This window comes from Podarcis erhardii, assembly GCF_964252035.2.
Source record: "Podarcis erhardii genome assembly, chromosome: 3".
Lineage (NCBI taxonomy): Eukaryota > Metazoa > Chordata > Lepidosauria > Squamata > Lacertidae > Podarcis > Podarcis erhardii.
Window position 1 is genome coordinate 4,698,252 of NC_138507.1, and position 26,177 is coordinate 4,724,428.

At 42.3% G+C, this 26,177-nt stretch overlaps 1 protein-coding gene across 3 annotated transcripts in view; it reads right to left on the reverse strand.

The window, feature by feature from the left end:
* PKHD1 (PKHD1 ciliary IPT domain containing fibrocystin/polyductin) overlaps window positions 1–26,177 on the reverse strand; it is a 250,395-nt gene that overhangs the window by 52,054 nt on the left and 172,164 nt on the right. For all 3 annotated transcript variants that reach the window (XM_081855438.1, XM_081855439.1, XM_081855440.1), the window contains 2 exons: window positions 25,740–25,908; window positions 24,288–24,445 (listed from right to left, as the gene is read on the reverse strand). In XM_081855438.1, the coding sequence (XP_081711564.1) occupies window positions 24,288–24,445; window positions 25,740–25,908 (327 nt within the window). The remainder of the gene's footprint in view (window positions 1–24,287; window positions 24,446–25,739; window positions 25,909–26,177) is intronic.

The window sequence follows — 26,177 nt, forward strand, 5'->3', positions numbered from 1 at the left end:
GAATAAGAACTCAGGCATGTATAATGTAGAATTCCCACAAAACTCATTGAAATGTAAACGGTTCATTAGGGATGGTCCAAAACCAATATTCCCAAGCTACGTGTCTAGAGAGTGTTCTGTGGAAACATCCTGAACCGAACACCAATTTGTGCACATAGTGTTCTTAGAGAATTGACTAAATTCTAAATATAATAAATCATTACTTTTAATTTTCCAGTTCGGGATCAAGGTGCAATGTATTATTCTACCAGTGACATTTCTCAAGCAACACCCATTCAGGTTGATGGTCATCACTTGCCTCCTGTGGGATCAAGTTCCATAGTTTAACAATGTGCTGCAGAAAGGAAGCATCGGTCCTGAATCTTCCAGCACTGCCCTTTTCTGGACCTTTTGCAACTCAGCAATATCCTTTTTGAATGAGGTGACCAGAACTATACATGGCATACAGCTGCATCATAGATTTGTATAACAGAATTGTGATATCAGTGGTTTTATTTTCAATTTGGGTGTGTGGGGTATTAGAGGATGGGCAGTACCTCTGGTGGAGGGCACATCATGCTCCTTCTGGGGTAGTTTGACCACCTTTGGTCACCTCCCTGCACTTAGCTCTCACCTCTGGCTCCTAGAAGTTGACAGTGGCCACACCAGGGAATGGCTTCAACCAGCTGGTTAAACCAGGTGAGGGCAGCCAATGGGTCTCAAACTCTCAGTGAGTTAGGGACTTCCTATGCATGTGAAAAGAGGCTCCAGTGGATTGAGCAGACGTAGTTTATGGTGAGTCCAATGGTCAAGAAGGTGGTTTCTGCACATGTTGTAGATGGAAGTGAGGGGCAGATGGGGCTTGTCCACCTGGGAAGGTGGCTCATCTAGGAGAAGGGCAACTCTGATCCTAAAATCTGCTGGCTTGCAGGAAATCTTCAGAAGAAGAAAGGGCTAAGGAATAAACCCTGCGCAGATCCAGAGTAGAGTTCCAAAACAGTTGAATAGTGCCTTATATGCCTCCTTCTGGCAACTCCTGCAGCCAAGCTGGTGCCAAACATATTGCACTGCTTTCATTTGGACCACATCAGCGAGGCTGAGAGAAGGGTCCTGTCATCCGGGCAGCCCAGGACCATCAGCCCAGGACCTCCAGGTTTACACACTGCCCAGGCTTCCGCTCCAGGGAGGTAACAAACTCCATTGTCTCTCAAAACAGACAGATGTCAACAACAACCATATTTTCAATTTCGTTCCTAATGATCCCTAGCATGGAATTTGCCTTTTTCACAGCTGCCGCACATTGGGTCAACAACTTCATTGAGCTATATACTATGACCCAAAAGTCTTCTTCCTGGCCCATCACTATCAGTTCAGACCCCATGAATATATGAGTGGAATTAAGGGTTTCGTTGTTGCAACTTGTTTATGTTGAATTGCATTTGCCATTTTATTGCCAAGTCACTCAGTCTCAGTTTGGAGAGAAATCCTTTCGTATCTCTTCACCCTCACTTTGTTTTAACGACCCTGAACAATTTAAGATCATCAGCAAACTTTGCTACCTCACTGCTCACTCCTAATTCTAGGTTGTTTATGAACAAGTTAAAAAGCACAGGTCCCAGTATTGATCCTTGGGGGCGGGGGGGGGGGGGCTCCACTACATCTCTGCATTCGGATAACTGTCAGTTTATTCTCACTCTTTATTTCCTACAACCTAACCAATTCATGATCCACAATAGGACCTCTCATCTTATTTCTTGACTGCTAAGCTTACTCAAGAGTCTTGAGTGAGATATTTGTCAAAACCTTTTTGAAAATCTAAGTATGTTTTGCCAGCTGGATCACCTTTATCCCTATGCTTGTTGACATGCTCAAAGAACTCTAACAGGTTTGTGAGACAAGACTTGACCTTGCAGAAGCCATGCTGGTTTTGCTTCAGTGAGTCTTGCTCTTCTATATGCTTGGTTATTTTATCTTTAACAATAAGATCTACGAGTATAGGGCAGTATAAAAAATTATTATTATTATTATTATTATTATTATTATTATTATTATTATTATTATTACTTTCCACAAATTTTTCCACCACAGATGCCAAACTAACCAGCCTGTAATTTTCAGATTCCCCTGGGTCTCTTTTTAACTACTAGTGTTATATTGGCTACTTTCCAGTCCTCAGGTACAGAGGCTGATTGAGAAGTCTCAGGTAGATGTCATATGGACCTGGATGTTTGTCAGTTTTTATTTTGCCTTTTAGACCAATAACTTCATATCCCATTACCAGTATCTGCCTTAGTTCCTGAGACTCATTTCCTTCAAAGGTAGTTCAGGCACCATGATATGCCCTATATCATCCACTGTGAAGACAGATGCAGATGATTCATGCAACTTCTCCACAATCTCCTTTGACTCCCTTGGGGCCCATCTGCCTCTCTAGATGGTTTCCTGTTACTAATATATTTAAATAACTTCTTATTTTCAGTCTTCAGGTTTATAGCAATGCATTTCTCAAATTCTTTTTAAGCACCCCCTACTGTTGGCTTGTACTTTTATTTGGCCAAAGTTTGTGCTCCTTTTCGTTCTCTTCATTCACACAAGACTATATAGAATCACAGGGTTGGAAGGGATTCCGAGAGTCATCTAGTCCCTAAAGAAGCCATCTTGCCTCTAATAGCATCTTTGTCTCTCCTCATTAACCATGTTGGCATCTTCTTCGCCCTCATGATCTGTGGTATCCACTCCAGTTGAGCTTCTAATATTGTGGTTTTAAACAACTGCCAAGTGTTTTGGAGTGATTTCACCCGACTGATGTTGTCTTTCAACTTCTTTTTTTATCAATCTCCTCAATGGGGGGACATTTCTTCTTTTGAAGTCTAATGTGACTGTGTTGGATTTTCTTGGCAATTGGCCATTTTCGTGTGCATTTAATTTACTAGCCCTTTGGTCATTGCTCCCAAGTGGCTCAACAACACTTACATCTCACACTAGGTCCTGGGCACCACTCCAGGTCACCTGCAGTTCCATTTCATATGGAGCAAAGAACTCACTTTGGAGGCTAGGTAGCACCTGTAGAAGTCTCCCTGAATAATGGGAGAGGCCAGTAGGCTTTTCCCATCTGGCTCATGAGAACTGAACTACAATCTCCATCATCCCCGGTGGGAAAATCATAATTCACACATTTCCGGGCCCAGATCTGAAGGAGGGAGAATTACAGGACTTAAAGGAGTGCTCAGATTGCAAAATTCCATGACACTGTGGTTACATTGATGAATGTAATAGGAAGTGCATTGCCAAGGAAAGGCATCTATTTCATAGGAGCTGAAAGAAAGACCCCCATCTCTTGTCACCTTCTGGAGCGGCAGCCCCTATACCGCTAAAGTTCAGTATGCTCACATCTGATGCCCAGCACACGCAATTCTCTGGCAGCGAGAAATGCGGCCCCCACCCTTATCCCTTGGCGGCCGGTCTGCTCTTCTCAGCACAGAGCAGCCTGCTCTGCATATGTGAGTCGCTTCACCATATTGCATATCAGGAGCTGGCTGAACATTCAGGTGAAGTCTTTAAAACATGCCCAACTTGGCAAGTCTGAGTCAAGCCTCCCGTGCCTGACGTTTTAGTAGACCACAAACAGAAATTGCAATGTACAGCTGGCCCTGTCTGCTCTTTTTTCCTGCATCCAGACATTTCAGCCAGACTCAGCATGGGGGTGATTTCCTGGCAACACAGAAGCATTTCTCTTCTCTGATGCACAAAACCAGGTTTGAAAGCGGGCTGGTGCTTCTGGTGACCTTCTGCCATGCGAGATGAATCATCTGAACTGGAACTATATTCTTTGCTGACCCAGATTTCAAAGACAGCTCTACACATCATGATGGCTGTGGGAAACGCTACTGGGATACTCATATTTCCTGCAGCACACACATAAAAGGTGGATGCCATGCACAAGACAGGCGTCTAATAGTGGAAGTGTGGATTTGTAGATATGGAAACCTCAGCCTGTGCTAAGAAAGGTCCAGATCCCTTTGAATTTAGGTCCAGCCTGAAGTGGGATTTGCTCCCACCACTAGCTAGTACTCCCGTTCTAGTTCTTACCTTCTATCCACATTCAGTTTGGGAGGCATAGAAAACTACAGATACAGTGCTTCCCAGCAGGAAATGCCATTTCTAGCCACGCTCAAGAGGTTTGTTTCCAGCTGAAAAAACACTGGGAAAAGTGTCTCCTCCCCTGTAGTAAGACCTCTGTAGTAAGGTTGGCCACCCCACTGCAACTAAACAGCTGAGAGTTCCTCAGAAATATGATGGCAATGTGGTACTATTAAATATAGAAATATTAATACTAATTAAGAACAGGTTTTGAGGTGAGCCAAAGGAAGGTGAGTGGTACTCGGTCATAGAGCATCTGTGTTGCATGCAGAAGGTTTGGGGTTCAATTCCTGGTCTTTCCAGGTAGGCATAAGAATCTCCCCGCCTGAAATCATGGAGTCAGAAGACGAAGAGAAGAAGAGTTTGGATTTGATATCCCACTTTATCACTACCCTAAGGAGTCTCACAGCGGCTAACAATCTCCTTTCCCTTCCTCCCCCACAACAAACACTCTGTGAGGTGAGTGGGGCTGAGAAACTTCAAAGAAGTGTGACTAGCCCAAGGTCACCCAGCAGCTGCATGTGGAGGAGCAGGGAAGCGAACCCGGTTCCCCAGATTACGAGACTACCGCTCTTGACTGCTTCACCACACTGGCTCTCCATAGGCAACACCAATGGTCTGACTCAGTATAAGGCAACTCCCTATGTTAATCATTCTGTGAATGAAGTGTGATCTCACAGTGCTGGGGGAGTGGCCACTGAGACTGGACCAATTGTGTGCTGGTGCTGGTGGGGTTTCTACCCATTTGCTACCATATGGCAACCAGGTGCAAAAGAGCCACCACATTGGACCCACTCATGTGGCTGTTTTGCTCACTCCTTCATTTTGCAGCTGTGTGGGAATGCGCAAGAGGGAATCAATTCTGGCATCAGAGAGGATGCATGTAAAGGGAACATGAGTTGCTCTTACAGTCCTAGTTATAAATGGAATGTGCTATTTGGTAGACTAATGACTTGGCTAGAAAGTCAGAAGTAGAGCCAGATCTGCCCCCCGCCCCAGTTGAAGGAACTCTGTGGGGGAAGACTCAGCGCAAAGAAGCTTATATTGCAATTTCCTGTGATTAGTTATATTATCTGTCTTCAGAATCCTGCCTGCATGTTCTCACCCTCCAAGGAAGTGTGTTAATACATTTAAAAAATGCTGAGTGTTCTTCCTCCCCAAACTGTAAGGGTACCAGATTGTTTTCAATGAATCCGGGGACACTTCAAATAAATAAATAAATAAATAAATAAATAAATAAATAAATAAATAAATAAATAAATAAATAAATAAATAAATACTACACGTTCAGGATGCTAAATGCTGCAGCGATGGTGGCGGCAGAGGGGCAGCCGCTGCCTTGACCTCAACCGCCATGTTTCCCCTTCCTCAAAGGCTTTTATTTCCTTTCTCCATGAGCCGTGGCAGCCCCTGAGTTGTTGGTTCTTCGGTGGTGGTGGGGAAGCGGTGCCCAGTGGGTCAGTTATGGAAGGTGGAGAAGGAGGGCTGAGAGTGGTGCTGGCGGCGAGGCTCGGGCAGCACGATGCCTCCCTTCCCTCGGAGCAGCCCCAATCCCATTCCTACTTGTGTGCAAGCAGGAGAGGGCCGGGATCCCTCAGCTGGGAAGGGAGGCTTCCCGTTGCCTAACTGAGAGATCCCTGCTCCCTCCTGCTTGCACGCAAGCTCGGATAGGCAGCGTGAGGCCTCCCTTCCCAGAAGTTGGGAGGCTGCTCCGATTTGCTATGTTTCCCAGGGACATTAGATGAAATCTGGGGACATTCCGGGGATGGAATTTGTCTGGGGGCTTATTCGTAAATTCAGGGACCGTCCTGAGAAATGGGGACATCTGGTAACCCTACCCCAGAGCACTTATATTCCAAAGATCCTCCCCACCCCTACCCCGACATCAGAATGCTGAGTTTGAAGAGAATGCTGCTTTCTTTCCCACCAAGTTCACACTAGCATGCAAAACCAGGCTTATTTCAGTCCTCTCCTTCAAACAAGAATCTCCATCCACCATCAATTCCAGCATGGATTCAAAGAACTAGGGGGTGACTTGCTATTAAAGATGCTACATGGTTGGATATGACATCAGAACCTGAAGAGGTTCACTCTAAAGTCAGACTAGAAAATATGATTATTGTTCTGGCAAGAACAGAAAGGGCAAGTACTAGTAGATATCAGTATATAATCAATACCAAATAACCTGTCAGCCATGAGCCTGCTTCTTAATATATGTCAAAAACATCCACCATGTGGCAGTGCAGTCCGTTGGCTTGGCAGTGCCTCCTGAAACATGCACCAAATGAGTCAACTTTCCTGAAATTGAGATATGTAAGTCCTCCTGAAACCAAACGTGAAGGGAAAAGTGCAATGTATTTCTCCATCCTTGGCCAATCTAGCAGCAACCAATTAAATATATGAGCTTTACAAACTAGTTCTGCACTGACCTCTTTAAATATTGATAATAAACATAGCCCGGCATTGAGATGTCTACAATCCCAAGCCTTTTTATGATCTGTCTCATGACTGGACAATCCTTCTCAAAGCTTGGTAAGGCACTAAGTTTTGGAAAGGTGGTGTGGGGCCCTCACAGGGTCCCAGAATCCTCCCATCTCCTTCTCAACGCCTAGTTGGTGCTTTCCCAGCTTTGGGGGCCTGCCAGAGCTTTGAACCTCCTTCCCAAACCCCACACCTCTCGTACCCAGCTTTAGGAAGGCGGAACAAGGGCTGGGTGGGGAACGTCAAATTTTGGCCTCACACAGGGCACCGTATTGCCCCAGTCTGCCACTTTTCTTCCTTCAGTTGTGTATTGGGGGGGGGGAGGGCTTTGTCCTTAACAGTAATAATAGAACAGAAGCAAGGCCCTATGGCATTCCCTCACCATCCGCCCGCCCTTAGATGCAAGCTGGATGACTGGGCAGAGGTCAGATGTCTCCAGTCCCCTCCCAGAAGGTTTATAATGGAGTGAGCTGCTACCTTTCATCCTCTCTCATAATTTCATAAGGCAGAATTCCCCACCCCTCAGGCAAGCAGCCAGCCTGCCACTCTGTATTCATTCAAATTACACTGAAGCCTGCACTACATGCAACCATGGTCTGAGCACACGCAGACCCTCAGTCCAGAGGTATAATGCTGCCTCTAGAGAGAGAAAATATATAGTTCTTGGAAAACGTTTTGCTTCTGGCAGCCGGAAGATTAGAAAGATAGGGTGGGGAGGAGGCAAATAGAAAAGATAATGATTCCATATTTGCTGGGGAAATGGCAAGTGCAATTAGAATTGCCATCTGAGTTGTGATCAAAATTCTGATTAATTGCTTACTGCTGTTTCACAGAGAAGAAATTAGTGCGTACCTAATTGGTTTTACTGCCATGTACCCTCTGCCTTACTTCCCCAAATTTAAATGTACGAAATTCTGCATTGGAGTAGGGTGGTCGAGGAAGGAAACCCACTCTGAAGGCTAGCTTCTGAGCTTTTGTGTATGTTCATGCATATATCTCAACTCATATTTTCTTGCACATGTGCTAAGGCTGTGTTGAGGCTTCATCAAACTCATTGTTAAATATCAGGAGATCAACAGCTGTGGTCTTTCCTGGAAAATGTGACCTGGCCACAATTATGTGTGTCCTGACTGTTCAGAAGCTAATTTAGTGCAAAATACAGCCACTAGACTACTAAGTAGAGCAATTAAGGAGGACTCTGCTGGTGTCTGCTCAACTTAAGTTCAATGGATCTTATTCCTAGGTAAGTGGGCATGGGATTGCAGCACTGATCGCCAGTTTGCTTCTGGGCACCTTTCAGAGTGCTGCCCTTAGTCTTCAAGATACCTTCAAGACTTTCAACTCCCACATCCACCTGCCCAACCATCAGGGTCATTCTTCAAAGGCCTTGCTCAAGGAATGGGGCCTCTTCATCTGTTGTGTCTTGCCTTGGGACCACTCTTCATTCACCAAGCTAACTTTTCGTTGATGTTCAGAAAGAAGCAAGATGCTGCTTTCTTTCCTGATTTATTGTGACAATTGTATGTATTTTATAGTTTGCTATCCAATGTATCATCAAGAGGAGGAAATTAATATCTTAAATACATAAATAAAATAAATTTGATTTTCATGCTGAAAATTGCTCTCAGGAATTATGGTTTTTTTTCCACAACAGTGAAAATGAATAATATACAGTGGTACCTCGGGTTACAAACACCTCGGGTTACAGACTCTGCTAACCCAGAAGTAGTACCTTAGGTTAAGAACTTTACCTCAGGATGAGAACAGAAATCACACAGTGGTGGCGCAGTGGCAGCAGGAGGCCCCATTAGTTAAAGTGGTACCTCAGGTTAAGAATGGACCTCCGGAACGAATTAAGTTCGTTACCAGAGGTACCAAAATGTATGATTATTTTCACTGTATATTTTAAAGAATATCTGAAGGTGTACCTCCTCATCCATATTCTTGTGCAGTTTGTTATACCTAATTGCCCTTTAACCACTAGAGTAGGACTGCAGAGAGTGTAATAAGATACTTGGTGAAATGCTAAAATTACTTTCAATAATTTTAGGGCTCCATAAGGTTTTACCATTAGATATAACTAAATTAACTTCAGCACGTATTTTTTCCATCATTACCAGAAAAGGGGAGAATGAATTAAAGCATCCTGATAATCAAGTATGTACTTCCTTTGGCTCTTGTCCTCTAGTGAATAAATTGCTAAGTTAATTTGTTTTGGATTTATGATGGCATGCTCTCTGATAAGGGTGGAAAAAGTATCTTCAGAATTCTGCTCTTATAGTTAGGTGTGTTTTCATAGTTGTCAGATTATTTATTTCCAGTTCCCACCACTTGATGCTAGAAGAGAACAATGTTCTCTGATCAGTCTATAATTACCTTTGTTTTTCTCTCTCCCCTCACCCCATTCTGTTATCTTTCTAATCTTCTATCCGTATCTTTCCCCTTCCAGACAGCCTTATTAAATTCAGATACCTCCTTAAGAGGCTGCCTTGTCTGACTGCTTGCTCTGTTCATGCTGCATTGGAGTGAAAGAAATGGCACAATTTCCCACAGATTACTCATCCCACTGGTGTCTTCTGCTGGAAATGAACTAAATTTCCCACCTCAGTTTCCCTTAACTAAATACAGCTCTGTCAAAAGCAGCTGCTTGCTTTGAACCACTGGGAAGAAAATCAAGCAAAAAGCATTCAGGTTCATTAACAGCATCCAAAACCAAAACAATCCATGTTCAGGCATTTGCATTTGCCTGAACATGTGAGGTGTAAAACTGGGAATGGGAACATACATAAAACCCTGACGCCAGGAGTGCAGGTGGAAAAAGAGTTTGAAAGAAGAGAGTTTGAAAGCATGTTCAGTTGGATGGGCTTGAAACCCACCCCAATTCCTGATTGTGCTTTAAAATCTTCAGATCACTTCAGATCATTTCCTGCCCAACATCTCATTTAGCTCAGCTCCCTGTCTAACCAGACAGCTCTGCTACTCTCCTATGAGACTTGCTACCTGACCTGTTGAACAGCTCCCAGCCTTGTTGGGAACATAAAATTAAGCTGCAAATCACTGGTGGAAATGGGACAAGAACAACTTGCCTCTCCTGCTTTTGCTCCATTTTTTTTAAGTTTGAGACTTCAGATTTCTCTTCCAAATACTCTGTGTATTTTGAAATATTTAAATATTGGTAGCTTTGTGTTAGGTGTGGGGCAACGTCAGCCTGCTAGGGGTGTCAGTTTGCAATTTTTTAAAGTACAAGCCCTCATGAAAACTCAGCAGCATTTTAGAGTGAATTTCTCCTAATATACAGCACATATCTTTGCATGCACTTTTGCCTAATTGATTTTGTCTTAAACAATTCATTTTTGCATGATATTTTCACATTGTATGCTATCTATCTGCAGCTTAAAAAGCCAATGCAATTCTGGGCTGCATCAATAGGAGTATAGCATCTAGATCAAGGGAAAGAAATAGTGCCACTGTATTCTGCTCTGGTCAGACCTCACCTGGAGTACTGTGTCCAGTTCTGGGCACCACAGTTCAAGAAGGACACGGACAAACTGGAACGTGTCCAGAGGAGGGCAACCAAAATGGTCAAAGGCCTGGAAACGATGCCTTATGAGGAACGGCTAAGGGAGCTGGGCATGTTTAGCCTGGAGAAGAGGAGGTTAAGGGGTGATATGATAGCCATGTTCAAATATATAAAAGGATGTCACATAGAGGAGGGAGAAAGGTTGTTTTCTGCTGCTCCAGAGAAGCAGACACGGAGCAATGGTTCCAAACTACAAGAAAAAAGATTCCACCTAAACATTAGGAAGAACTTCCTGACAGTAAGAGCTGTTCGACAGTGGAATTTGCTGCCAAGGAGTGTGGTGGAGTCTTCTTCTTTGGAGGTCTTTAAGCAGAGGCTTGACAACTATATGTCAGGAGTGCTCTGGTGGTGTTTCCTGCTTGGCAGGGGGTTGGACTCGATGGCCCTTGTGGTCTCTTCCAACTCTATGATTCTATGATTCTATGTATTATTATGCACACTTTATCTCAGTACATGAATTCTTATATAAGCTACTTGGCTGGAAAATTGCATTGCAAAATTCACAGAAGTGTGAATTTTGAAGGCTAGCCATGTTTCAGCTGGCAAATTGCTGCAAAAAATGCAAAATAAGTATGTTTGCCTATAAATACAAAGTGAATCAAATTTCTCGCTCATCCCTAGTCACCAATAAAGCTGCAAAATGCTTTCCTTTCCGTGGAAACTCTTTATGGAGAGTAATGTGAGCAGGAACCATTTCTTTGTTACATTGTTCCTTCTTTTTTCTCTATTTTTTCTAGCCTGCTTATGGAATTTGTTGGCACTGTCAAAATTGTTGTCTTGACCTGCACGATTTCTGTTATTCCTGCAGGTGTGGCTGTGAGTCTGCATAGGGATGGTTGTGCTTTATGAGTTCAAAGTTGATAAATCTTGCTGTGACAGGAACATAGGAAGTTGCCTTGAACTAAATAAGACTTATTGGTCCATCAGCATCGTCAACACTGACTGTCAATGGTTCTTCAGGTTTCAGACAGGTATCTTTCTGAGCCCTGCCTGAAGATATCAGGAATCAAACCTGGAGCTTTCTGCCCGTGAATTATGCGCTCTGCGTCTTACTTGAATTGGATGAATCAGGTCGTCCTCCCTTCCATTAGATTCACAGGCTCCTTTTGTGCTGTCTTCTATTGGAGGCTTCCTGTTCTGCCTTCCTCCCTTCAGACCCAAGCAGCTGAACCATGGATTCCAAAGCAGTTTTTCCACTTTGTCTCTTTGTGAAAAAAGGTCCTTGCCTCACAGCAATCATTAGTACCTTTTGGAATTCGGAAATTCAAGGGCCAACTGATTGCTCAGATGAAGCTACTATCAAAACTATGGGTAGAATTCAATGTTTCACTATTACAAATGTTCCATCTGCACAATTGTATCAATGACCCCCCCCATTCCACCACATGCTGTTCTGGGGGTGCTCCCAACCACCCCAGAGCCCATTTCACGGGCATGGGGTGGAGGGGAGAAGAGAGAAAGCCCAATTGTGCAAGCAGAAACCATTGCACAGGACTTTCATTGATGGTGTTTGTTAGGGGAACTAATGCCTAAGGTTCTTATTTTTTTTTTAAAAAAAGCTAGGTGTCAATTGCAGCAATCCATGACAGTGTCATTGGCTGTGATCTTTAAGCACCTAGTTTGATGGATGTCAACCCCCACCATGAAAGTGTTAAATTGGCTAATGAAGTCTTGTTTTAAATTGCTTTCTAACCATAGCAGGAATTTTAAGACAAAGACACTCTCCTTGGCTTGCACCTGGGCATTATGAGTTGTGGAAATTCATGATCTGGATCTTTTGTTTTAGAACTTTAGTGACATCACTAGTTCTGGAGCACCTTCACTCCAAATGCTTCTTCCAAAAAAATGCATCCTTATATGTTGAAAAATCTTGTGCCCTCCTTAGATGGATGCTGTCTCCACAACTGACACCTATTCATAAGCAAGTAATATCCTGTCCGCATTTTCCAAGGTTTTTGCAGCCATAGGTCCAGAGAACTTGTCGGAGATGGAAATATACGATCTGGAAGCTGTTGCTCCTCCTCCTCCTCCTCCTCCTCCTCCTCCTCCTCCTCCTTCTTCTTCTTTTCTCACTCTCTCTGTGCACGCTGTTAGCGTCAAGAATGATCTCTGTGGCCCAAACTGCATTTCCTTACCTGCAGGGGAACACTGAAATAGTACTTCTGCCTGAGAAGTGTGTCCTTTGCTACTCAACCCTTCAAACACTCTCAGTGTGCAAGGGTGGAGCTACAGTGTCAGGTCACATAGTAGTAGATTACAGAGCTTTCGCAAACATCACTTTTCTCAGAGGTGTATTCAGTTGAGTTAGGGGGGAAAGAGCCATTAATTAACTTGACTTAAGTAGTCCCTGATGCAGGGCAATGTGACCTTTCCGCTATGTCGTATGCCACATGGAATTTGGCCTTAGTGTGATACTCAGCAGACACATGTCCCCCCCACCCCTTTTAACTGTTTTCAGTTTGTTATAGGGATTGTTGAATGTGAAATTTTAGGGCAGCAACTGGACAACAATATTTGTGGTGACGTTTTAGTGGCATTTATGCTAAAGAACTTCTTTTCTTTTGAAACATGCTTTGGTGAATTTCGTCCAATTTCCAGTGCTTAGGTTAGTAGGGCTGAGGTTTCACATGGCTGTGCATATTCACATTGGAATTAATGCACTTAAAACTAAAAGAGCACAAATCAAGAATTATCCTCCGATAATCCCCACTCAGATGTGCTTTCCAGAGGTGTTGAGAAGGCATATTGGACATAGATGCCCACTCGGGAAGGATGTCACCATCTCAGGCAATTTAATAGATTTTTGAGTATCTGAAGTTATTGCTTTATGCTGTTGTTGTTTTTCGGGGTGATTTCAATTACCTTATCAAACCCCTAATTCAAGGCAGTTCACGTGTAAATCATATGCTTAACCAAAGCACTAGTATTTGGTGGGCAGACGAGCGAGGCTCCCTCTGGCCTCCTTGCCCTCATCCTGGTAGGGCCAACAAGGACTGTTCTTTTGAGCTGAGTGGAATTGGATGCATTAACATCAGGTTCCAGAAGGTAAGGCATAAACCGGTGGGATTATCTCCCAAGGAAGAGGATAAGAGTAAATCTGGTTTAACTTTAATAAAGATTTGAAACAAAATAATGAACTTGAATGATGAGAAACCAATTATAGCTCCTTTTCAGTGTAAATATGCATTTCCATTAAGAGCCTCTGTATCCCTTTCAGCAAGCTACTAATATCCCCATCCATTCTTTCAAGTGTTCCTGGGGTACAAACTAGTGTTTAATGAATGCCAAAATAAGCACTTGAGGGAAATTGCAAACAACTGGACAGCCATCCAATTATTTTAACAAGTACTCTAAACTTTTCTTATTGAATTTAATATTTATTCGGTAGCTTTCTCCTTTGATCTAAGAAGATTGTTATTTTATTGCAATTGTTACAGACTTTTTCTCTATTAACTCATCTTTCTGAAATGCACCATAACTTGTGCAACCCCTGAGGGGAGATATTAGTTATAAAATGCTTCTTAAAGAATAAGAAATGATAGCTCCATAAACAGACAACGTTGCCTTCCATTTTACTTTATTCGAACAGGTGTCTTCTTTATGTAATATGCTGTGTGAAAAGCTAGTCAAACAGGGAGTGTGATGAGTAAACCAATTTATCTCATTTGCTATGTTGCAATACCATGCCGTACAGAGCAACAGTGGCAACAGTTTAGTACTACATTCGTAAACATCTTTACTTGAAAAGTCTCAGGTCTTTTAACGGTACTTAACTTCCACCTAGAACTTTGTAGATAATTAAAACTGGGGTCAGATCTTCCTGCATTAAAACAGCATTTTAAGCAGTAGTATTGATTTCAAAAGCAATCCAAACATATAAATTTAAAGTCTCTGTGACCCTTGCACCACTGTAATCTCACTGACTTTCAGGGGTTACCTTACAGTAAACTGTCTGGAGGACATTTCTGAAGTGTAAGTCAAACTAGACATGGCATTAACCTCACCTTTGAATTCCCTGCTTGAGATTTTGATTTTAATAAAATCAAAAGCAGCTCCAGAGGCCCCTGATCCAGATCAGGAGTGTGGCATGGTGGAAAGGACAGGACTGAACTGTCTCCACGGTCTTCCTGACACTCCTATTTGTCCCTCAAAGCTACAGTCCCTTCCTCTCATTAGAACAACATGAATATTGCATCCATGTGTCAAGAAGTTGTGCGTATTTGCATCTGTCCACCATTCATGATTAATCCCAATTTTTCTATAGTCAGATATACAAATGCTGAACATATACATGTTAAAGTTGACCCCTGAAAACCATGCCTTCACTGCATAGCTGACGGTCTTCTATAATACAAAACTCCTCTTATCACACTATTATTAAATCGTTTTGAGCCATATCAAGATCTAATTACTGACTTGACACTTTCCCCATTTTGTCAGTTGGCTTAATTTTAGAGAAACCACCATAAGAAGAGTAGGACAATTCAAGAACAGAACAGACCTGAAATGAATTAGATCACCTTAATTACTTTCACAGTTTTATTGCTTAATTGATGGTTTTATTAAACACTGGCCAATTAACTTGTCAGAAACAGAGCTTAAATTGTAGAGAAGAAGAAGAAGAAGGAGGAGGAGGAGGAGGAGGAGGAGGAGGAGGAGGAGGAGGAGAAGAAGAAGAAGAAGAGGAGGAGGAGGAGGAGGAGGAGGAGGAGGAGGAGGACGACGACGACGACGACGAGGAGGAGATGGAGATAGCTGTCAGAGCAAGATTACAACTTGCCTTTACCAAGCAACACATGAGAGACCTTTCAAAATGAAGTGGTCAAATCTGGACGGGAAATGGGGCAGAGGCAAGGGTGGGGGAAGACACTGAAAAAGTATCCCATAAGAGGGCACTTCCAGCTAAACGCATATGCAGAAGAAGATTGTATTTGAGCAATCGTTTAAGATAATATATTTTCTTTACAGGTAGGTAACCGTGTTGGTCTGCCATAGTCGAAGCAAAATAAAAAAAATTCTTCCAGTAGCACCTTAGAGACCAGCTAAGTTTGTTATTGGTATGAGCTTTTGTGTGCATGCACACTTCTTTAGATACCACACTTATTCAGATAAACTGAAACAGAAGTCACCAGACCCTTATATATAGTGAGAGGGTGGGAAGGGGTATTACTCAGCAGGATGGTGGGAATGGGTGATTGGCTGATAGGTGTGATAAGACCAAATGCAGTCGCTAACAGTTGTCAACAGGTTTACAGGAAAAAGCAAGGGGTGAGATGGCTAAAAATGGCTTTATCATGTAAAATGAGATAAGAATCCAATGTCTCTATTCAGACCAGGTCTCTCCATGGTTTTAAGTTTGGTAATGAGTTGCAATTCAGCAACTTACTTTATCTGACCATTCTTTATTTGACCATTTATAGACCATGCTTTCATATTAAGTATTGCAAAGCTACAAAATGTTTATATCTGTAACACATCCTTTAGTCAACCTTGAAGTAAAAGTTGAAAAGTATCGCAGCAGTTACTTTAATCTGTCAGTTGAGTTTTCAGCTCAAAAAAGTTTCCCAAATGCATTTAAGAAAGCAGGTTAAAATAAAATATGTTTAGAAATGCATTCATTCATATAAAATAGTACTTAAATCAGGGGGCCACCATTGTAGTGCTTGCAAGTGCATAGCACCTGCTGAGCTTTAGAAATAAAGGTGTGAATAAAATGTGCAGGTATCCTCCCAGGTGATTTCTGTGAAATGAGCTGGCCTGGCTCCTGCATGTCAGGTTTATTTAGCCAATGGGTGAAGTGACATCGGGCAACAGGAATCCCTGGGGGCCTAAGGAGCGTCTGGTTCTCCCTCCCCTTTAGTGTACTTTTTCTGCTTCTGTTACATTCTCTACTAGTCCTTGGGAATCACCATAATTTGCCCTTCTTTTCCCCCAACAACCAGGGTGCTCATCATTCCTGTGGTGGCTTCATCTGAGTTCAGTTATTCCCTAGAAGTTAATTTCTGCAAATACTACTACACTATAGGTTCAGGTGGGTGTTAAAGAATTCCCTCCCCCGATGACAAATGTGAAAAATGTGAAAACTTTGCAGGGAGTTTTAGGCTTATGCAGAAGCTGATGCCCAGGCATTCATTAAGATCTTGCTTATAGTACATGGTATACATGTTTACTGAGAAGTAAGCCTTCTTGTGGGACGCAGGTGGCGCTGTGGGTTAAACCACAGAGCCTAGGACTTGCCGATCAGAAGGTCAACGGTTCGAATCCCCGTGATGGGGTGAGCTCCCGTTGCTCGGTCCCTGCTCCTGCCAACCTAGCAATTCGAAAGCACATCAAAGTGCAAGTAGATCAATAGGTACCGCTCCAGCGGGAAGGTAAACACGTTTCCGTGTGCTGCTCTGGTTCGCCAGAAGCGGCTTAGTCATGCTGGCCACATGACCCGGAAGCTGAATGCCAGCTCCCTCGGCCAATAAAGCAAGATGAGTGCCACAACCCCAGAGTCGGCCATGACTGGACCTAATGGTCAGGGGTCCCTTTACCTTTACCTTAAGCCCTCTTGTGTTTAACAGGACTTACTCCTAGGTACAAGTGGGTGTAAGATGGCAACCTAGTCTTTGGTTTAGGGCTGTCATTGGAGAAAACAAAATTCTTGTGCCATTAACAGCTTTATCTCTACAATCAGGACCAGAAAAGCATAGATGCTTTCACATGGTAAAATCTTGAAGTCATCAAGCGTGGGGAGCAGCAATGACTGCACCCTCTCTAATTTTGTGTTATGCCATGCCCCTCACCACAGCTGAAGTGCATTATGCCACGTCCTCATTGCAGACATCTTGTGAATGATGCCCACAGTGCTCTCAAAATTCAAAATGTGCCCGCTGGTCCAAAAAGGTTGATAAACTCTGGCTTAAATCTCTATCTTGTGATAAAATACACATTTAAATACAACTTTTCACGCAGAGTTTATATTTAAAACACAGATTAACATGGGAACAGGATGGAATGGACCTATGACACTGTGTGAGTGTGCTTCAGTCCTACTATATGTCTGCATTGTAACTCATAGCCTATGCCTTGAACCTCATTCTCTTATCTCCCCCACCCCTTCCCTCAATATCCTTTTCCACTGTATGTGCAGGATGCAAAAAGCTTATCTGAAACATCCCATCTTTCTGAGGAACCTGGCTTCCTCATTTCCTGTTTTCAGAACAGCTGGCTGCAAGGGATGGACTTGGGGACATTTCTGAGGAATAGCTGTCTACCTCAGTTGGAAGCTTTTCTGATTAGTCAGGCTCCTTGATTTGGAAACATAAGGATTTATAATAAAAAGGACACAGTGAAAACAGAGGGAATGAAAAGAAAACAAACCAATAAAGAACCTATCCTATCATAACATTTGAAATTCTGGTATTTGCTGGTCTTGGAATAGGTTCAAGATAAATGAAGGAAATGTGTATTTCATTAAAGGCTAATATTTGGAAGACAACAGAGAAAACAATAATGAAAGACTTCCAAATGCAGATATACAAGGGAGCTGCGCCCAAAAGCTTCTTTCTCCCCCTTTCTCCCACAGTCTTGGTGTTACCCTTATGAGACGTTCATCACAGAAAAGGATACTTTCTCAAGCCATTAGTACCATTCGCCTGTAGCAATTTTTTCACAAATAGCTCCATGTTCTACAGTCCTTATTGTAATGCTTGGCCTGTGCTAGACGTCTCTGAACAATGCTAGCCACCACTGCTTTCAATGCCAGAGCACTGCATGCTTCACATCAGACAGGCACAGGGGAGCAAACTCTATCCTTTACACTAAAAGGACCATAAGCAGTAATAGCTACCTCCATCAGAAGCCCAAGTGTAACATCATGGGATTCCTCCAAACAAGTTTAAACCACAGCTCCACTCAAACCCATGTTAGTAATTCAAATGACAATGTCTGTAAGTTTTCCCAAATTAGCAGTACTTGTGGGGGCTCCTCACTCCATGTCTTACCTATTTGGCTGCTGTTTCCTCTTCCCTGCTATCTTCCACAAGTTTCAGATAGCAATGGTAAGGATTTACTGTCACTCACTTCCACTTCTTTTGCTTTGTATCTGCCAGGTTCAGAAGCATTACTACTGAGCTGTCTGTCAGGCTCCCATCCTTGGTGCGCACATATGTATGCACCGCGGGCACCATGAAAGCATGCTCTGCTGCTACATTTGTGTGTGTGTGATATAGAAATACATGGATAGGGATTTTTTGTTCCAATGTGCATTGCTTTGTACTTACATGCAAGCTCAACAGTGGCTTTTATATGTTCTCAGATTTCTTATCGAAGTCTTGTTGACACATCCTGATGGCAGGGAAAGAGGAAAGCCTTAACCTTGTTCTAACATATCATTTTTATCAAGTATTTAAATGCTGGACATATGGAACCTCCTGGAAAATGGTTTGCTGGCTAAGTATGGAGAGAGGACTTCAGAACAGAGCTTTAGGATCACAGCTAAAGGTAGACTTCACTCAATTAACAAAAATAACAGTACACTTACTCTGCACAGTTCTATTGATGCTGATATTGAAGTAATCATGAAATTAGACTGCACAAAAAACAACATAATTTTCAGTTCTAAGCTGCCTTTCCATAGCTTCATGGATCAGACTAGCTAAAGAGGGAAAACAGCACCCTAGAAAGTAAAATGATCATTACACAGCCCTTTCTCAGGCTTCAAACATATACTTGCTTACTGGGCTTGTGTGCATTTTAATTACTAAGAAACTTACCCGCTACATGTAACAGCCTGCAGGCAGTTCCAAGTTCTTTGTACCTTTTATGAACTCATTTCTTTTATAAAGAGATTTGGGTCATGATTTTTGCTGACATTTTTTTCCATGCTATGTTTCTCTAAAATCTCACGACAAGAACAATAAAACCGATTTCCCTTTCTTTATCCTTGCACTTTATTTTCTAGCCTCCAGCTTATTGTGGTCAGTAGTGATTAGCTGAGAGAGAGAATAAAACCCCAGTCACAAGCTGTTGATTCGATTCAGAGTATATTATTTAAGGCTTAAATTGATATCTATCTTTGGGTTCCTTTTGGCAACACCCATATAAAAGGAAACAAAAAAAAGTTTCACTGACTTTACGCAATGCGAGGACTGGCAACCAAATTCTCATAAATGAGAAATTCACATCTCTGTATCCCAAGGACATAAGGAGAGCACCTTAGAACAAGAGATGCAAGTGACTTGACCTTTGTAGGATAAGCCACATTCATGTGAAGGGACAAGAAAACCTCACTCGCAATAATACATCTTCAATCAGATCCCACAAAACAGCATCTGTGGCCAGAGTCAGCGTTATCTTTCTTCCATTTGAGGTTCTTGCCTAGGGTATATATTCACGCCTAGAAAACATGGTGTCTTCCCAGCAGTTTGGTGCCATTCTGGAGAAGGGTGAATATGGGACATAAAAATTATACATATGGGATGAGAGGAAAACCTACTTCACTATCAGGTGAGGATCATAGCTTCAGAAATATATATCTCTCAGGATGCTTTACAACATTTTTTAAAAAATCAAAACTTAAATAACCAATGCAGGAAAGAAAGAGTCAGTTGAGAAAACCAGATTAGCTGTATAAAAACATTGTGTGGAATGTTTTAAGGCAAGGATTTCTGCTTGTACAACAAAACAATATCACCCTCCCTCCATGCAATCCCTAAATCTGTTCTAGGGGTTCCCCAACCCTCAGATTTGGGGAAGGTGCAGGGCACATCCAAGGAGAGGGGGAAATCCCATTACACAAGTGGACATTGTTGCACTGATGTGACTCAAGAGTAGAATACTACCGAATACCTGCCTCACATGGCAAAAGCCTGGCAAAAGGCAGCAATGGAGGGGACCAACCATACTTCACAGGACAAGTGCTCCAGAATCCAGGTGTGGCCCCTTAGAAGCCTCTCTCTCTTTTCCCATGCAACAGTGCTTCTGTGATGGATAGGACACAGAGAAGAGAATCATAGAATTACTGTGTTGGAAAGGTCCCAAGGACCATCTAGTCCAACTTCCTGCAATGCAGGAATCACAGCTAAAGAATCCCTGACAGATGGCCACCTCCAAGGAATGAAGGTCCACCACTTTCCAAGGGAGTCTGTTCCACTGTCACAAAGCTCTTACTGTCAGAAAGTTCTTCCTAATGCTTAATCAGGATCTCCTTTCTTCTAATTTTAATCAATTGGCTGAGGTTCTAGTCCTGCCCTCTGGAGAAAACAAGCTTGCTCCATCACCCACATGATAGCTCTTCAGATATTTAAAGACAGCTTATCTTTTCTTATAAAAATATTTATATCCTTCTGTATCCTTGAGATGTATCATAGCTGTTTACAACAATATAAAACCATAAACCCATACAGTAAAATCATCATCTTTATCAATCATCTTTAGATGCCTCACACTTCCTTCCCTGCTGGAATTGTTTGCGATTGCACCTTCAGGGATCCTCCTGATCCTGGGGGATCGGCTGGCTGTGCAGGTGGATTGACTCCTATGAATCCTAGAGCCAAGCTATTTAGGACTTTAAACATCATCACCAAATCCAGAAACAAATTGGCAGCCAATGCAGCAATTTCAGGAGAGGAGAAACATGATATTGCAGCTTCATTCTAAACCAACTGAAGTTTCTGAAGGCTCTTCAAAGACAGACTCATGGAGAGGGCATTGTAACAATCCAACCTGGGCATAATTAAGATCTGTGTTGCCATAGCCAGGTCTGACTGCCCCAGAAAGGAATGTAGCTGGCCCCTCAGCCTAAAATGGATAAAGGTACTCCTGGCCACAGCTGCCCCCAGTGTGTAAAGCTCACCCCAAGAGCATATCACTGTTATCACCATCACAATCGCATCAACATCTTCCCACTAATTGCCTCTTAATATATATTCATTAATACTGTATATAAATTAATACTGAGCCGTAGCGTGTTGCAAATCCTGACTGGTTCAAGTGAGGTAAAACTGCAGTGTACACACATCTCCGTTAATACGGGCTATTTGAACTTGTTTTATATGCATGTCATTTTTCTTAGGGTAAAACATGACAGTCTTAGAGGAACAGAGGCTACAGCAAAGAAAAGGACATTTGTGATAAAGAAAGAAAACCCAAGATCTGTGTGCTTGCGATTGCCTCTCTTTCATACGGAATTAATGGTGGTTTAATGGGGTATGAAAGAATGTTTTACTGGAAACAATGAGGAACAATTGTCTAGCTCACGTTTCATTTCACAGGTCATTATTGCATTAAGAAGTAAATCGACCAAGTCCGGTAAATAACAGTCTGTGTATTGCTGAAAGCTTCAAACCAAACAATCTTAGCTCTCTTCAACTAATATCTGTCATTTTTAACCCTTGCAGAGATCCGCTGCAGGCTAAACAATTACTGTCTTCACCCACCTCTGGCAGGTAAGCATTATTCATTTTACTCCTCATCCCCCTTCTCCAGCAAACCCTACTAGGCTACGGCTTTTGCATTGTTGCTTTGTTTATTAGCCAGCCTAGCCAACTGTGTGTCTGGTGGCCTTGAAAAACAACACACATTTCAGTGAGCGCTTCAGGCATCTTTAAACAGGCTGCTTCCTCTGCAAAATTAATTGTTGCAAAACACAGCACTTATGTGTAAAGCACTGCACACTAACACTCAGCAGTTTGCTTGGGTTACAGATATGCCTGGGAAATTTCAGGGAAATGCAATTCTTCTTTAAGCCTGCACACAAGTGATATGAGCAAGGACCCATTAACCCGCAAAAAGGCCTCTGCTTTAGCTTACTAATTCTAAACTGAGAATCATAAACCATAGCTTTCTTGTGGTTTGTCTCTCACTTTGTAAGAAACATGTTTTTACAAGATATTCCTTTGGCAATGGTTTCAAAAGTGTTCACCAAATGCAAAAGTGCTTGCAAAATCTTTAGGTCACCATTTCCTTGTAATTTCAATTTGCCTTAAAAGAGAGGTCTAAAATTTAGATATTGTTTCTGCAGAACTAGATGTCCACGTACCCACTTTTTGCTCCCTCCTCCACTCTGTTTCCACAGTCCTCAAGCAACCATTGCTGAATCAAAACTAGAGCAATGGTAGCAGGAAAAGGGAAGGAACCCCGTACTCTAAGCAGATATAGAAAACAGATCCCAATGCCGGGAGAGATGGGACTATTGCTCAGAGTGGTTATCACAAAAGGAAATTCACTTTTGAATAAAACAGGTAATAAAATCAATGCCCAATATATGGGCTGGATACATGGAAATATCTAGCTGGATACATTAAAATAATCAAAAGGAAGATCTATTATTATTATTATTTATTAAATTTGTATTCCACCCTTCCTTTGTAGATCTCAGGGCAGCTTACAACATAAAATTACAATATAAAACCCACAAAGTACGTAGTAAGAATAATGACAATGACAAACCAATAATCCCCCATCCCACAACACATTTGAACTGCCTGATCGGGAAAATACTAGTCCATAGGAACAACACTGAGTTTTCAAAGATGAAAACTTTTGGCCACACCGTAAGTTAAAATGATCAAGAAAATAGAGGATGGGAAGAACTAACAAAGGGGGTGTAAATGTCCTTTGGATTTAGGGCACTCAAAGTAGGAAGTTGTGATGTGTGTCCATGATCTGGACACACACACACAAATAAACATTAAGAGTCTGATGGAAATGATTGGACAATATATTTAAAAAAGATACAGGCAGAATTTACAGGTCAATTTAGAATTTTCAGGTAGGGAACACAAACCCAACTTCTTTAATTTTTACCTTTTCTCCAATGACAATAGTAATAGATTCATCCCCAAAGCAAGCTAAGGGGCACCTATCTATCACTTTCTTGGGATATCACTTATAAGGTAAGTCCTGTGGAAAAACTTACTGTCATACAGGCTGTGGTTCCCTGGCATTTGTATACAACTGCCCACCAAACGATCTTTATCGCAATGCATTTGCATGAGCACACAGAACAATTAACCTGGTTTTAAAGGGCAATTTGGTGTGGCAATGACCACTGTGGCTCTGACACCGGTTTGTGATTCATAATCAGGTCACAGAAGGCAGCGGGCAGAAGTGTGTCTGTACCAACATTGCGAATTAATCAGCCCTCTAAGCAGCCAGAGACACGGATCCTTAGAGAAATGCCTTTTACCGGGTAAGACATTAGACATTTTGTTTAAAGATTAGACATTTTGTTTAAAGATTAAAGTTCTCTTTGTGCTTAATCAATTTCTAGGGCAGGATGGAAAATGGGATTAATTACCGTCCCTTGCATCGAGCTCCCATACTGCAGAAGTCATAAACGATGCAACTTTTCTGTTAAAATGGCTGCCATCAGCAGCAGCATGCTCAAGAGATGCTAATTGTAATTAAAGAGTTTATTTGGAATCACAGAACAGAGTCTTAATCAGGACGAGAACAGAGCCTCACCGCATGCACTTGCAGCACACGGCTGTGTAACAGAATGGTTCTTTTTAAACAGGCAGTTTGGTTTAAAAGGTTTGAGCAGGGTGTTATGCCGGGGGGCCTAGCATTTTCTCCTCTGTGGGATTCAAGCGAAATCTTATTAGGTCAATTGTTTAGAAAGCATCTCACATTAGGGATTTCAAAGCACTTGTGAAAAGTGAATAAAATTACCCTGCTCTGCTGAAGAATAAACATGGACCACGCTGCCATTAATGCACATAAAGGTTATGCTGAATTAATTTACTTGCCCTGAAACAAGGGCAGACAAGATACACACAACTGGAAGTCGTGGTACCCCTAAGAACATGGCTCTAAATCAGGCTTCCTCAGCCTTGGCCCTCCAGATGTTTTTGGCCTATAACTCCCATGATCCCTAGCTAGCAGGACCAATGGTCAGGGATGATGGGAGTTGTAGTCTCAAAACATCTGGAGGGCCGAGGTTGAGGAAGCCTGCTCCAAATCCTTTTATTGTCATGCAGCTATCTTTCTTATACCAGCACAAAACATAAGTTCAGAAGCAGTCGCCTTCAGACGGCCAAAGTGGGACTGGACTGCCTTATTGCTCTTGCAACTTACCAGACTTCTCAGCCTTATTGTGTGGTTCTTGCATGCAACTTACCAGCATCCAAACATGGTTGTTCTGTTTCAAACTCTGATTTGGGGAAGACAGACACGGGTGGATTCAGTCTCAAGGCACTTCCATCCAAATCTTTGAAAAGAGCTTTTCCTGAGCCCCCACAGATCACAGCAACACATGATTCATTTGATTCATTTTCTCTGACAAACAAAACAAACAAATATCATAGTTGAGAGAAAACCATCCTGAACTCAACTCAGAGAATTTTCCCATTATCGACAGGTACATTATTTAAACAGCGGGTAGCATGAAAGTGATAGAAACAGACAAAAATTCTTCTATACAAATGGATGCTACTGCTTTGCCAGTTGTTTAAGTTTTCGTGTTTGTCTTCTGCCTATGTGTGAACCTGAAGCTCAGCAATATTTCTAGCTAGTAACACGAAAGTTTCAAGAGCTCAGATTTGAAAAAGATGTATTAAATGAAGTATGAATCTACAATCATGCAGAGATAACGCATCATTTCATATACCGGTATATTTTTACTCAGACCCAGAACAATCCAAAACAAAATCGGAGTCACAAGTGGGTTGACAGTGGCCTCATTCAGACATAAAGCTAAGTCATGGTTTAGAGCTACAGGAATAAGCCATTCTGGCATGCTCCTCGCTCCCATTATCTGATACACAGGCACAGTTGGGAGGAAGATTCTGGCAGCATTTACTTTCAGGCTATGGACACATTCGCAGCTTGAAACAAAGCGAGGTAGTTTCTTCCGCACTACATTTCAAGTCACATTCTTATTTTGCTGTCCAGATCAGAGGGGAGTGGCAGGGGATGTATTTACCTGATGCCAGTCATGTGTTTTGCTTCCCTACACTGAACTCCAATTCACTGAAGCTGTCACCTGTACATGCAAAAGACCTGTCTGAAATGTATACAACTTTTCCACTTCCAGATCAGATGGAAGCTGGTTTGAGGTAAAATGCTTTAAACAGGAGGAGTTCCCAAGAGGTTACAGTGGTGCCCCGCAAGACGAATGCCTCGCAAGACGAAAAACTCGCTAGATGAAAGAGTTTTCCGTTTTTTGAGGTGCTTCGCAAGACGAATTTCCCTATGGGCTTGGGGAACCTGTGGACCTCCAGATGTTTTTGGATTTCAACTCCCATCAGCCCCAGCCAGGACAGCCAATGATCCAGGATCACTGAAACTGCAGTTCAGCAACATGAAATGTCAGTTTTATTTGTCATATACAGTTGTTTTTGTTATTACCTTTTTAACTAGTTTTTAGAAAAATAACAACACTGAAAGTTCTATTTTTATTGTTTTTACGTGAACTGATTAGATATTTTTTATTATACTAAGCAGTATATTTTTGTCATAAACAAATGCCTGGAGAGCCATAAGTTCCTCACCCTGGTCTAGATGAGGAGAAGCACCCAAATGCTTGATAAGAAGCCTCAACCAGGTTACTTGAAAGCGATGACCCCCTTACCTATTTTGCAGTGGATGGAAGTAGAACACATTGTCTTCACTGACATGGAAAATGCTTGCCCTTTCGGATGTGACCAGATGCAGAATGCCTGCACTGTCAGGATTTGTCATGATGCAGATGTCTCTGTCGTCACTGTAGCAAGTTTTCCTAAAGCCACCAAAGATGACATCTGATAATGAAGGAAAGCAGAGTTGTATGGAAAGGCTCAGCAGTCGCATCGTCCAAGGCTAAGAAAGGGATTTGACAAGCTGCATTGATAGGTCTATGGGATACTCTAGTCACCAGAAACATCGATGAAGACTTTCCAAAGATGGGTGGTGTACACAATGAGAAACAAAAGAGTAAGAGGGGAAGATGATATTTGGGGCAGTGGTACAAAAAAAAAAAAAAATTGGCATTGCAGAGAAATAATTATAGCGTCTGAACAGAGGGGGCAGC